We start from the raw sequence: 12,747 nt of genomic DNA, 5'->3' as shown, positions 1-12,747 counted from the left end.
TTCTCAAAAACAAAGGTTGGCAGCTTACAGAACAGCTTTAGAATCACTCGTGGGAAAACTTTGACATTATAGGAGCTTTACTGAATATGAAGATAAAATCAGGTTGTCTGGGAGTGTCTCAATGCTGTCTGATTTGGTTCATTTGATACATCAGTATTAAAACTTTGCTTATAGTAGAATTACTTATTTATGCAGTGTTTTTACAACAAATATTGTCATTTGTTTCATTGTGTAATGCTATAAATTTTTTTCTCATTTAACACAAAAACATAAGTTGGTTTTATATCATCATGCGATTTTTTTAACAAAGAGCAAAAATTTATAATTAAATAAATGTTAATTAATTTACTTCAATTAAATTATGCTCATATTAAAAAAAAAAAAAAAAAGATAATAAATAAATGCAATAAATAGGTCATTAGTTTAGTTGTTTGTTACCTCCACTGAACATAATTTCAATTTATTCCACATAATTTTGTAGAAATAGTAATTTTGCAAATAAAATAAAATCGGAACATGCAATCAGCTTTAGTTGTTTGTTAATTCATTAAGATGACTCTAAGGAATTTCATTCAAAGTTATTTCAAATAATAATTTGTGGAATTTTAAACTTCAATGGTTGAAGTGATTAAAAAAAAACAGTCATCAGATTTAGTTTTCCGTTATGTCCTGTGAATGTCACTTAAAATTATTCCATATTATGTAGAATTTTTAAATGGTGAAAATAATAAAACAAAATAAAAAATATTGACATCTAAAGTTATTCCACATGATTTATTCCCTCTCAAACTGCTTTAAAGACACACAGATTCTATAAAACAAAGGACTGTATATGTGGAATCTCAGCAGTGCTGTGACATCACTGTCCCCCTAATTACCATGACAACTGTACGGATGAAAGATCCAATTTAAGCGGTCAGTTATTAATGAATGCCAAAGCCATGATTAATAGTCCACTGACAACAGAACAGTCTCCAATTTCTCTATTAAACGTGTGACAGGACCGGGCCCTGCAGGGCTCGGAGCAGAGGATCTAACACAGAAGCCAGAGACATCTTGTCACGATGATGAGGAGGGTGATGAAGAGGGCTAATCGCTCTGTTGTGGTAGAATCGAGAGAGCAGAACAACAATCAGGCATTTAAACGGCATCAGTCAGCATCGGGGGAAGCAGCCATGAGACAGAGACACAATAAATGAGATGTAGATTATGCTGTGTCAGACTGAGAGGAGATCATTAGCTAACACTGCTCACAGAGATCACACCATGTATCTGCATCTTCATTTTTAATGATCCCTGCTACAGATCTGGGGCAATCCCACAATTCCCAGCAGCCAGATCTAATGGGGATTTTTTCTGTTGGTCCATTGGTTAAAGCGGTTCAGAAACATTCACTGGCACCCATAATCTTTCTTTTATTTTTGTAATGTTTTATTGTATTCCAAAATATATATGGTTTAAAACAACTATTTTTATATAAATATAGTAAGTAAAATGCGTGCTTATGTGTGTGTTTGTATACACACACACACACACACACACACACACACACACACACACACACACACACACACACACACACACACAACACACACACACACACACACATATATATATATATATATATATATAAATGTATACACAGACACATAAGCACACATTTAACTTACTATATTTATTCAATAGAAAACTGCCTGTTTAGCATTGCATATATATAGGAGACCTCTCTGAAATCCAGTCTGAAGTCTCAAAATCTAGTTATGACATAACAAGCATCAAAGTTTAATTTCAACCATTAATTTCACTAAGATTTCAATCTTTAACATGGTCTTAATCAGTTTTAAAGATATCAAGGTTACATTTTCATAGAATGTTCCTCACTTTTTGAAGGATAATTGTACATAGAAATCACAAAACAAAAAATTACTTTAGCTGGGGTTTCAAGCTAAGGACATATATATAATAAAATTAATGAATAAAAATGTAATAAAATATAAAAACTATGAATATCTTTATTTACTAAAAAACAAAAAAACTAAAACTGAAATGAAAATGAATAAATACACTGACATATTTAAAACAACAAAAAAATTATAAAAAGACTAACAAAAACACAGCAAAATAACTAAAACTTTAACTAAATTTAACATGAAAGCAGAAACTATAAAAAATAAAATCGAATTCAAAATATTAACAAAACCTGTAAAATAATCCCAATGATACTAAAATAGCACTGCTTTTAACTTATTTTGTTTTGTTTTATTATTAATTTTTTTTATTATTTTTATTATTTTTATTCTGGTATGTAGGTTGGGGGTTTTAAATTGTGAAAAAATCAGTTTAGGTAGTTTTCTTGAAAAAGAGGATCAAAATTATAAAAATGTCACACACACAAAAAAAGTGTGATCTGATTTAAAATGATCCAGTTTAGCCTTTTTATGCAATTACTTTTGACTGGTTATTTTATTATTTATTTTAAATCTCTTTCTATTATGTTCTTTATGAGTTTTATTGAAATTGTGTAAATGATTTCTAATAATGTTTAGTTAAAAGGGACTAAAATTGTTTGTGTGTGTGTGTGTGTGAGAGTGTGTGTGTGTGTGTGTGTGTGTATGTATGTATGTATGTATATATTTATGTATATATATATATATATATATATATATATACATATAAAACTGATATTTTTCAGAAAAATGGTCAAAGGATCATTTGATTTCAAATTACACTTTTATTTTTTGTGCATTTTTAAAGCAATGACAGTTTAAATTGAATTAAGTCTTTATGGGGCCACTGAAAGCATTAGTAATATAAACCAAAAAGCCTTATATAACACAGAATAATAAAAGCTACAGTAAATCTGACCGATTCTTTAACTGCAGAATTTAATCTGCTATATGACGCAAATAGCATATGACATAGGCATTTGTATTGATCCTAAATAAAAAAAACTAAACAAACGGTCACAGGTTTGGTTAAGAAAGCTTCAATTATATATTGTTCCCGCTCTCAGACAACATTGTGACCATGGAGACGGATATAGGAACTAGGAAACTGGGAAACCCGAGAATGCAGAGGTGATCTGTCCCCAGGTGAGGAATCAGAGTACCTGAAGCAAAGCTCGTCTCAGTCTGGTCTGCACCTGTGGATGTGTATGTGTCTGTGTCTGTCTCTGCGTCTGCATCTCCATCAGTATGAACCTGCCACTGCTTCTGCTTTGTGTTCTCCTGGAGCTCCTCGTGGTGAGCTGTAAGTACAGATTTATATTTCATTCCTACAAAATCCTTTCAGTGCATTAACACAGTATAGCGGCATTGAGTGTTGTGGCTTGTGGAGCAAACGTGTACTGTACCTTGAGCAAAGCAATGAACTGTAAGTGAAGTTTTTACTGCAAAAAGACAATCTTGTAAAAAAGAAAAAAAGAAGAAAAAAAGAAACAAAAAAGAAATTTGGGGTGATTTGCTATGAATTTTCATGCAAATAATGACGTGACAATTTTCATTTTAAAATGCCAGTGATTATTTTACAACATCTGTCTTTTGATTTTAAAATATTAGAAATAATATAGTATTTTATAATTAGAATAAATAATAACAACAACATAATTGTTTTTAATAAAATAAATTGATGGAATATTGCAATGTTATAGATTCAATCTGTCAACCTACAGGAAAAAAAAAATAATAAAATAACGCCAAAATAACTCTGCTACAGTATATTAAGTCAAAGAATTTTACTGACACACTGATGTTTAATAGACATATACTGTAAAAAAATGATGCCAAGTTTTCTGAGCTTAAATAAATAAAGATTGCTATAGGAGACTTTTTGGATCTGACTTTTAATACTGGGTAGTTTATTTGTAAGCAATTTTGGACGTCTGGCTGAAGTTTTGTCAGTGTTTTGATTAGTGCAGAAATGAAATATGAGGACAAACTAAAAGTTTTCTTTTATTGATGGATGGGCCCTTCATCCTGACAGCCTGCTCTGAGTGCAACTTCACTGGAGGAAATCCAAAGAAGCCCGAAACAAATCGTTTTCATTACCAACACGGAAAAAAAGTCCTGAAAAGCAATTATAAATCTTAGAATGTGCAAAATAAATCTTAACCAATCCATCAGATGCTGGAATCTAACGTAAATTCACGCTGAATAACAAAAAAACCCAAAACAAGGCTATTTAAATCCCCAAACGCTGTAATCTAATTCCATAAACACTGATGCTCAGCATTGTTTACTGTTTTTGCTACTTCACGACATAAACAGCTAACAATAGAAGTACATAACCTCTTCATGTAAGGGGAATTCAATGCTTTGTGCGCTTTAACGTTTAGGATTTCCTCACGTTGAAAGCTTCATAAAGCAATCTGATAAAGGTCACGCTGCTGACAATCCTCGTGAGGTCTAAGATTATTCAATCAAGGTTGCATTATTAATTATAAAATCAGCATTTATGTGTTTCACACGGACAGGATGAAGGCCTGCTAATATTGTATAGGATTACTTCAACCGCGACACATACAGCTGCCTAATTGTTAAATGCAGATCAAAAAGCCCAAAGGCAACATATAGACCAGAGATGACTTTCCAATCCCCAGTCAAATCAAACACGGATCATCTGTTCATGATGCACGTGTTTGGAAACCATAGTCTTGTGCAGACAGATTTAGACAGAGAAAAAAACCATATTGTTTACGTTGCATTGTTCGGTATTGACAACCTTAAGTTACACTCTCTCCTTCCAAGACAAAGGTTTGGAGTCAGAGCGGCCTCCACGTGTGCGTATGTGAAAGGAAAATCAAGAGCTTGAAGATGCTGTCAGTGAATTCACATGTGTGCTGGTTTGTTTCTCAGGTCAGGATGTGATACAGAGCCGTATCGTGGGTGGATACGTCCCGGCGCCGTACTCCATCAGATACATCGTGTCCATTCAGAGCGCCACGGGCCAGCACTTCTGTGGCGGGACCTTGATTAACAAATACTGGATCCTGACCGCAGCACACTGCAATATAGGGTAAGATCAATGAGCGGACACAGAAACTGTTGGAATTGAGCATTTGTATGTATGTATGTATGTATGTATTTCAGAGATTCAGTATCAGGTTAGTCAGTGTGTGTTTTTCCATTTTGGCGAGACTAACTCAGATGTTGTGTTCATCTGAGGTGGTTACCATAATAACAGTATGGCACTCAAGCATTCTATGTATTCATATTGGAAGGTCTAATGACAAAAAATGTAAAACAACTCCAAAAATGTAAAGAAACAGAGTTTAATTATAGTAAATGTAATGATAAAGTGATAAATTAATGATAAAATAACAATGTAGTAATGACTCAAATTCATTCATGATTATTGTAGTTTTAAATTTTTGGGGGGAAAAAAATATTAGACAAAAATAAAACTACACAAACTAGACCAATGATAATTAATAACACAAATAGTTTACGTAACAATCTATATGTGCATGTGTGTGTGTTAAACAAATAATATATTATTGTTTTATAGCTGGTCTTCTAGCCTGATCATAGCTGGTTAAGGAGACTGGTTTAGAAGGGTTTTGACCACTTCTTTGTTTAGTCAGGCTGTTTTTAGCTACTTAGGCTAATAGACCAGCCGATCAATCATCAAAACCATCTGAACAGCAGGTGACCAGCTTAAACCAGCAAGTGTTAAAAAACTGGCAGACAGGGTTGCTAGTGATTCACAGTAAAAGTATGGTGACAATGATTCAGGCATTATGGGATGACATACTGGCACTTAAAGGCTATATTTTATAACTCATATCTGTATATTTTAAATTATATAATGTTAATATACCGAGGTACTTGAGTTATCAAACTCTGGATAATACAGGTGGAAAAAAAAGAACAGAATAGAGTTCAACTACAGAAATAAATAACAGAAATCATGCCACAAAACACACTAATGTACATAACGGATAACAAATATGAGTTAAAATATAATAATTATAAGTAATTTCTGGAAATCTAAAATTTTGATAATGTACTGTATGATAATTCATGGTTTTTATTTCCAAAAACCATAAATGTGAAGGTATGTTACAAGCAGAAGTACAGTAAAATACAATAAAAGTAGAGTTTTCGAACTCAAGTTCCAAATCAGTCTTTATGAAAATCAGTGTTGGTTTGTGTCTTCAGGGCGGCAAACATGAGGATCGTGGCTGGAGACTTTTCTGTGGGATTATATGAGGGGACGGAGCAGTTCCGCAGGCCTCATGTTTTAATACCTCACCCACAGTACAACAGAGCCACCAATAACGCAGACATCATGCTCATTAAGGTGAGGCAGTGCAATCAATGCTCCTGCGTTACACCAAACCGTCACTAGCTGTGAATCATTGATTCCTTTCATGCATATAAAATGAACACAATGATCCGGCATCAAGTCATATTACATGAGGTGATGGATGTGTCTCTCAGTAATCGGTGCGGCAATAATACTGCATGCGTGTTTTACACCTTTAAAGTTTTACTTGTAAACTTAAAATTCTATACTTTTATATTAAAATTACTATACTATATAATTTGATATCATTTCACATAATTCATTTGTTAAAATTAGTCACCTACATTAGTGAACATAGAAAAATGCTTCTGAAGCATTCCAGAAGTTCACATTCATTTCAATCTTTAGTAATACTATACTACAATTATGAAAATGAAAAGTTGTATCTGTTAATAATATTGCTTGGACATGAGCTGTAGCAGGAACAAATAGTTTTTTTTATTAACTAAAAAATTAACAAAGATTAATAAATAGTATAACAAATATATTGCTTATTATTAGTGCATATTAGTTAATGTATTAATTACTGTTAACAAATTGGACTTTATAAAGCATAACACCTTTAGTATAACACTATAACATAGATGTTTCAATTTGAGTATACATGTAAAAATATAATATAATATAATATAATATAATATAATATAATATAATATAATATAATATAATATAATATAATATAATATAATATAATATAATATAATATAATATAATATAATATAATATAATATAATATAATATAATATAATATCACTTGTTGTGCATCATTTCCAATCAAGATGTAATTTAGTCAAATTAGGCAAAAAGTGTCATTATTTGAGATGTCAACTGGTGAAAATGTTAGGGTTTCAGAAAAGTTTACTTGATCAATAAAAGTAACAAGAACAGCATTTTATTGCATGCTTTATGTGCACTGTTAATTCTTCCTTTCTCTCACCTGTTCAGCTGCAGTCTCCCATCTATGTGAACAGCTTTGTGTCTCTGGCGCCGCTGCCTCGGCAGGACGCTATGGTGGCCGTGGGTCGCTTGTGCACTGTGTCCGGCTGGGGCTTCACCACTCCAACGGGAGGAATCCCTGACACCCTGCGCACGGTCAAGTTGCCCATTGTGTCCAGCACAGTTTGCAATGCCACGGACTCTTTTAATGGAAACATCACAGAGAATATGATCTGTGCAGGATACAGCGAAGGAGGAAAAGACGCATGTAAAGTGAGACAATCGATTATTGCTTCACAAGCACTTACCTTAATGTGAATGGCACAGGACAACTGACTATTTCTGATCCTGCTGGAAATCTGTTATTTATGAATAAGTGGTGTTCATAAATAGTAGATATTTTGGAATAATAAAAAAACAACGTCTTGGAATAAACTACTGGTAACTATTAGCACAATTGTAGTGATTTACTGGACTTTGTTGTGAGGAACATGGTCATCTTATATTCAGTCACACTGTTTTTGCCAACAACTTGTAAATCTAATTGGTTGCACTGCAAAGCTGTTGATTTAAAAAAAAAAAGAAAATCTCAAAAATCATTACTCCAGTCTTAAGTGTCACATGATCCTTCCAAAACCTTTCTAATAAATATGATGATTTCTTGTTCAAGAAACATTTCAGATTTAGCTTACATATATTTTGAATGGCAGTGCAAAAGAATTAATAAATAAAAACAAAAAATATATTTGAACTGATGTTGTAATTCTATATATTTCAACCCCTCTCACCCAAGCTCCAATCTGCTACGTAATGCTCAATTTTTAAGACATATTCTTGTGTCGTGAGGTTCTCCTTCTAGTTCTAGTCTGGTCACTCTTCTTGCACACCATCTGATCATAATCGTATTAATATGATGGATCTTTCTGCAGGGGGATTCTGGAGGGCCGCTGGTGTGTGAGGGCCGTGTTTATGGCATCGTCTCCTGGGGCAATGGCTGTGCTGATGCCCGGTACCCAGGCGTCTACACATCCGTCTCCAGGTTTCGTCAATGGATCGATGGAACTATATTTGGCTTTTATGGAAGGTGCCTCAAGTATTAGACTGCAGTGTTACCCCAGCACTCCCCTAATCGAACTTGAAACGGCCTCGAAACATGCCAACACGAATACTGTTGCTACTTTCTTCTAATTGAAAAGTTAGGACTGTTGATGATTTCCAGACGAGTACAGCACTGCTCTGAAACAGCACATCTGTTCCTCAACAGCTGGTAGACCTTTTTTTAAACACAGTAGTTTGTAGCAAACTGTTCCTTAAATGTGCCATATTGCTGCTTCCCCACAATGTCGGTGAAAACTAACAATAGAAAGCTGAAGGAATATTTAAAAAAAAAAACGCAACAAATTACGAATACTTTTATATGGAATGGTACATGTGAGAATGAAATATTCAACATTAAAATGATTTTAATCAAACAGACTTTCATTTGGACTGTAACCAAACTGGTTACACTTACAGGTGAAATGAATAGTTTACTTATAAAAAATATTTTTTAATCATGTTTTGTTGACCAGTATAAAACTGCCTTTTTGTCTTTCATCTGTGGAGCACAAAATTAATAATTTAGCAAAATGCATTATGGATAGATACATTAAATAGATACATTATGTATGTGTGTATATATATATATATATATATATATATATATATATATATATATATATATATATATATATATATAGTAGTAAGACATTTAAAATAATTCATATATGAATAAATTTTTATTCAGCAAAGATGCATTCAGTTGGTCAAAAGTGACAGTAAAAACAGTAATAATGTTACAAAGAATTTCTAATAAATGCTTTTCTTTTTATTCATCAAAGAATCCTGAAAAAAGTATCATGGTTTCCAAAAAAAAAAAAAAATTAAGCAGCATCACAGTTTTCATCAGTAATAATGCTAAAAAAAACACAGGAATAAATTACATTTTAAAATATATTTAATCAGAAAGCAGTTACTTTAAACTGTAATAATATTTCACAATATTGTTATTTTTACTGTATTTTTTGAGCAAATAAATGCAGCCGTAGTGAGCATAAGAGACTTTTTTTTTGTTGTAAACATTAAACTTTTGATGCTAGTGTATATATAAATAAGGAAGTTCTTTGATAATGCAAAAGTATTGAGATATTAATGTTATGTTCTGCATAAAATATATTTTAAACCACCCTAAACTGCTTTGCTTGTCTTGAGTGGTTTTAGAGGGGTTTTGGGCTTTAAAACCATCAATGTCTGACTTGATGAAAAAAACTTTTTTTTAAGTAGGATGTGGATTATGGTTTAGTCTTAAAAGAGTTTCATGTAAAATAAATTATATTTGCATTTAGAGTAATTTTTTAATAAATTCATACTGAAATATCTGACTTCTGATGACAAAATTTGAGCAGTTTGAGAACTCTTCAGACACACATATGAGATGACTGTGGTTTGTTTTCTCAGGAAAGAAAAGGGAAGCATAGGATTTAAACAAAAGTCTCAATTTAATCTCACTGCCGTCTAGTAGACACAATTGAGATACACATGAGATCTTAACTGTAATTTTTTTCTCTAGGTAGTTTTAGGGGTCTAGTGTTCAATCCTCTTGTGTTGATATCTACCTCTTGAATGGCTGCTTTTAGGTTATTCTTCTGAGCAGGTGTGAAAGTGATTCCAGGAAGGAGTGGCTGAAATCTGGACAGATTAAACTACACCCAGTAGGTCATCTGAGGCCATATCAGCACACCATAAATACTGCACGCCCTACTTTGAAAATAATTCTCAAGTGACAAAACTAGGGAGATGTCCTTCAGCTTAAGGGCGTGTTCTTCATCCAGTGATGAATATGAGGCTCCAGCATTACAGATTACATAAAGAGACGTCTCTATTGTGAGATCCATAGCTTGAACACGTCAGAGGGGACTTTGAAGACCTATCGCATGACATATTCAGTCATAGTCTCGTACGAGGAGCATCTCAAAGGGAAAACGGACATTTTTATTGTGCAGATTTTCACACTGTAGGATTTAGCACGGACCAACAATAGTCTCATGATTGCAGCTCTCAGGGGAATCTGGCTTTGTTATCAAATAGACAAAACATGTCAAGTAGCATTGTGCTGCATCTGAAATTAGACCAGGCTTATCGGTTTTTCCCTGACTGGTCTAGTTTAAGACTAAATTTATGAAGTAGACCTCAAGACTGTAGTTCAAAATCAATACAGTCCAAAATACACCAAGAAAAATTATTCACAAAATAAGTTTGTTAGGTTTTACATTATTAAAAAGAGGGACAAGACAAATATACACTGTAAAAAATAGTTGTGATTTTAACAGTAAAAGACCGGAAAATGCTACAGGAAAAGCCTGTTAACCGGTTAAGTTTACTATATTCGGTGGATAAATGTAATTACATTGCATGTAATTTTACAGTAAAATACTGTTAAAAATACAATTTTTGGAAGTGAAAAAGAAAAAAATCTTTGTATAATTTACAGTGGCAAACTGTAAATTGACCCAGAATTCCCTGTGTGATGATTAATATTTGATGTTTTTTTTTTTGTTTAAATTGCGTTTCTTCTTAGTTTTTTTTCTTATCTGTTGTGTACATTAGGGTTTGATCTTACATCTAATTTAGTTAAATGAATGTTTATTGCATTATTTCAGTATTATGTACAGTATGTCACCATGATAGGGTTTAGTGTTTATGTGAAAGACACTGTGCACCTTCTATATACAAGTATTGCCCTCCTCAGCTCATAGAAAATCTGTTTGTGATGAGCTTTGGTTCATCATTGCTTTCTCATCACAACCAGTTTTTGGTGGTTATCAGTGCATTACAATGGTTCAAAACAGATATTAGTACTTCAATATGTTGGTTTACTAACAATACATCAGTTAATGAAATACAGTATTTTATTGTGAATTTAATTTATGTCTGTAAAACCTAAAATGTTGCTACCATATTTTTTATAGTGAAGTTTGGCAACCCCAGCTGCTGGTATTTTACCGTAAATGTCACTTTTTTATTTTATTTTACAGTGTAGATAGATAAATAATATAGGATCTCCTGTTGTATAAAATTCCATGCAGAATGTGCTTCATTTTGGCAAAAATACAGAAGGACCTTGTGTCTGTCTTTCTTTTCTGCCATGGGTTGGCCAGCTGCCGGCGCTGCCCACTGGCTGATGGGAAAGCAGGTCCGCTCTGCTCTGCTGGACAGGACAAAACACTGACACAAGCTCAGTGTGAAATTATGAGCAGCCTCTTCCTGACTGATGCAGCATTTCATTCAGAGCTCTGAAAATTAGACACAATTCTAAGATAAGGATGCATGCAAAAATTAAAATGCAATGCAAGCAATTAAAATGCATTGCATTTAATAAACTATAGCATAATTTATGCTCTGTTGTTTGTGTGAGGCAGACATTTACTGACAAATCAATGGCAAAGCTAACCGTTTTTTTTTCTCTCAATATAGTTTGGAAACTATCCCACATTTGACTTTTGAAACGTGACTGTGGCTCTAGGCGACACTTAGGAACTTGAATACAGCTTCATTCGAGCATATTGGCACGTGGACTATGTTTTGTTCCACTCTTTCAAATACTTGGTTCAATTAAATACTTTGCCACTAGGGTAAATTTGACCTGGACTTTGCAACACGTGCAATATAACCTTGCTAGGAAATGGAAACAGTAGGTCAACTTTAAAACCCACTAGCATTAGTGGAGCTATTGTGATTTATGGTGCATGCTCTCAAATGCACTCTCAAAGAGAGGATGGGTCAAGACGAGTGGCCTAAATATCTTTTTTGTTTGTTTTGTTTGTTATGTTTTTGGCATTGCTTGAAACTCCCACATCTATGCCACATAAGAGCTCCTCATACACTGCAAAAACAGAAGTGTGCTTAATTGTGTTGAAGTACTTTAAATCTTAAAAGTATGTTTATATATATATATAATTCCCTATAATATAATTTTAATGAAATCAAAGGCTACTTAAGTGTACTTAAGTGTTAAGTGCTTTAAGTTTTTTACAAAGTGCACTTTAATAATGTCAAATTAAAATAATTACATTTAAATCATTGTTTTTATTATTTGTTTATCATGCTAAAAGTTCACTTATTTTTAATGTTACATTTTCAGTACTTGATTATATTTATAACTGTTTAATGCAATATTACATTAGTTAAAAGTGAAACGCAAAAAATGTTAACTTTATAAAATGTGCAATTACAAATATATTTCTATATGAAATACAAATTCTATAAATTAGTTTAAAGTACATGAATGCTTGTCGCAAACTTTTGCAGCACACTTGAACCATACTGCGAAGACAATAGAATGATAAATTTTATAGCATAGTACTTTATTCCTAGTCTCCAAACATATTACATTCTGTTCACTCTTAAGTGTATCTCAAGGATATAAAGAGATAATTCACTCAAAATAGATGGATTTGTTTGTTACAA

The 12,747-nt window shown here is 32.8% G+C and overlaps 1 protein-coding gene across 1 annotated transcript; it reads left to right on the top strand.

The window, feature by feature from the left end:
- Positions 1 to 3,142: 3,142 nt before the first annotated feature.
- On the top strand, positions 3,143 to 8,842 carry zmp:0000001088 (trypsin). The gene is made up of 5 exons (XM_059527077.1): positions 3,143 to 3,249; positions 4,854 to 5,013; positions 6,159 to 6,300; positions 7,252 to 7,515; positions 8,172 to 8,842. Exons 1-5 carry the CDS (start codon positions 3,195 to 3,197, stop codon positions 8,340 to 8,342), a joined length of 792 nt encoding a protein of 263 aa, XP_059383060.1. The 5' UTR covers positions 3,143 to 3,194; the 3' UTR covers positions 8,343 to 8,842.
- Positions 8,843 to 12,747: the final 3,905 nt, after the last annotated feature.

This window comes from Carassius carassius, chromosome 37 (assembly GCF_963082965.1).
Source record: "Carassius carassius chromosome 37, fCarCar2.1, whole genome shotgun sequence".
In the NCBI taxonomy this organism is placed as follows: Eukaryota; Metazoa; Chordata; class Actinopteri; order Cypriniformes; family Cyprinidae; genus Carassius; species Carassius carassius.
This window is presented reverse-complemented; position numbering and strand designations above follow the sequence as displayed.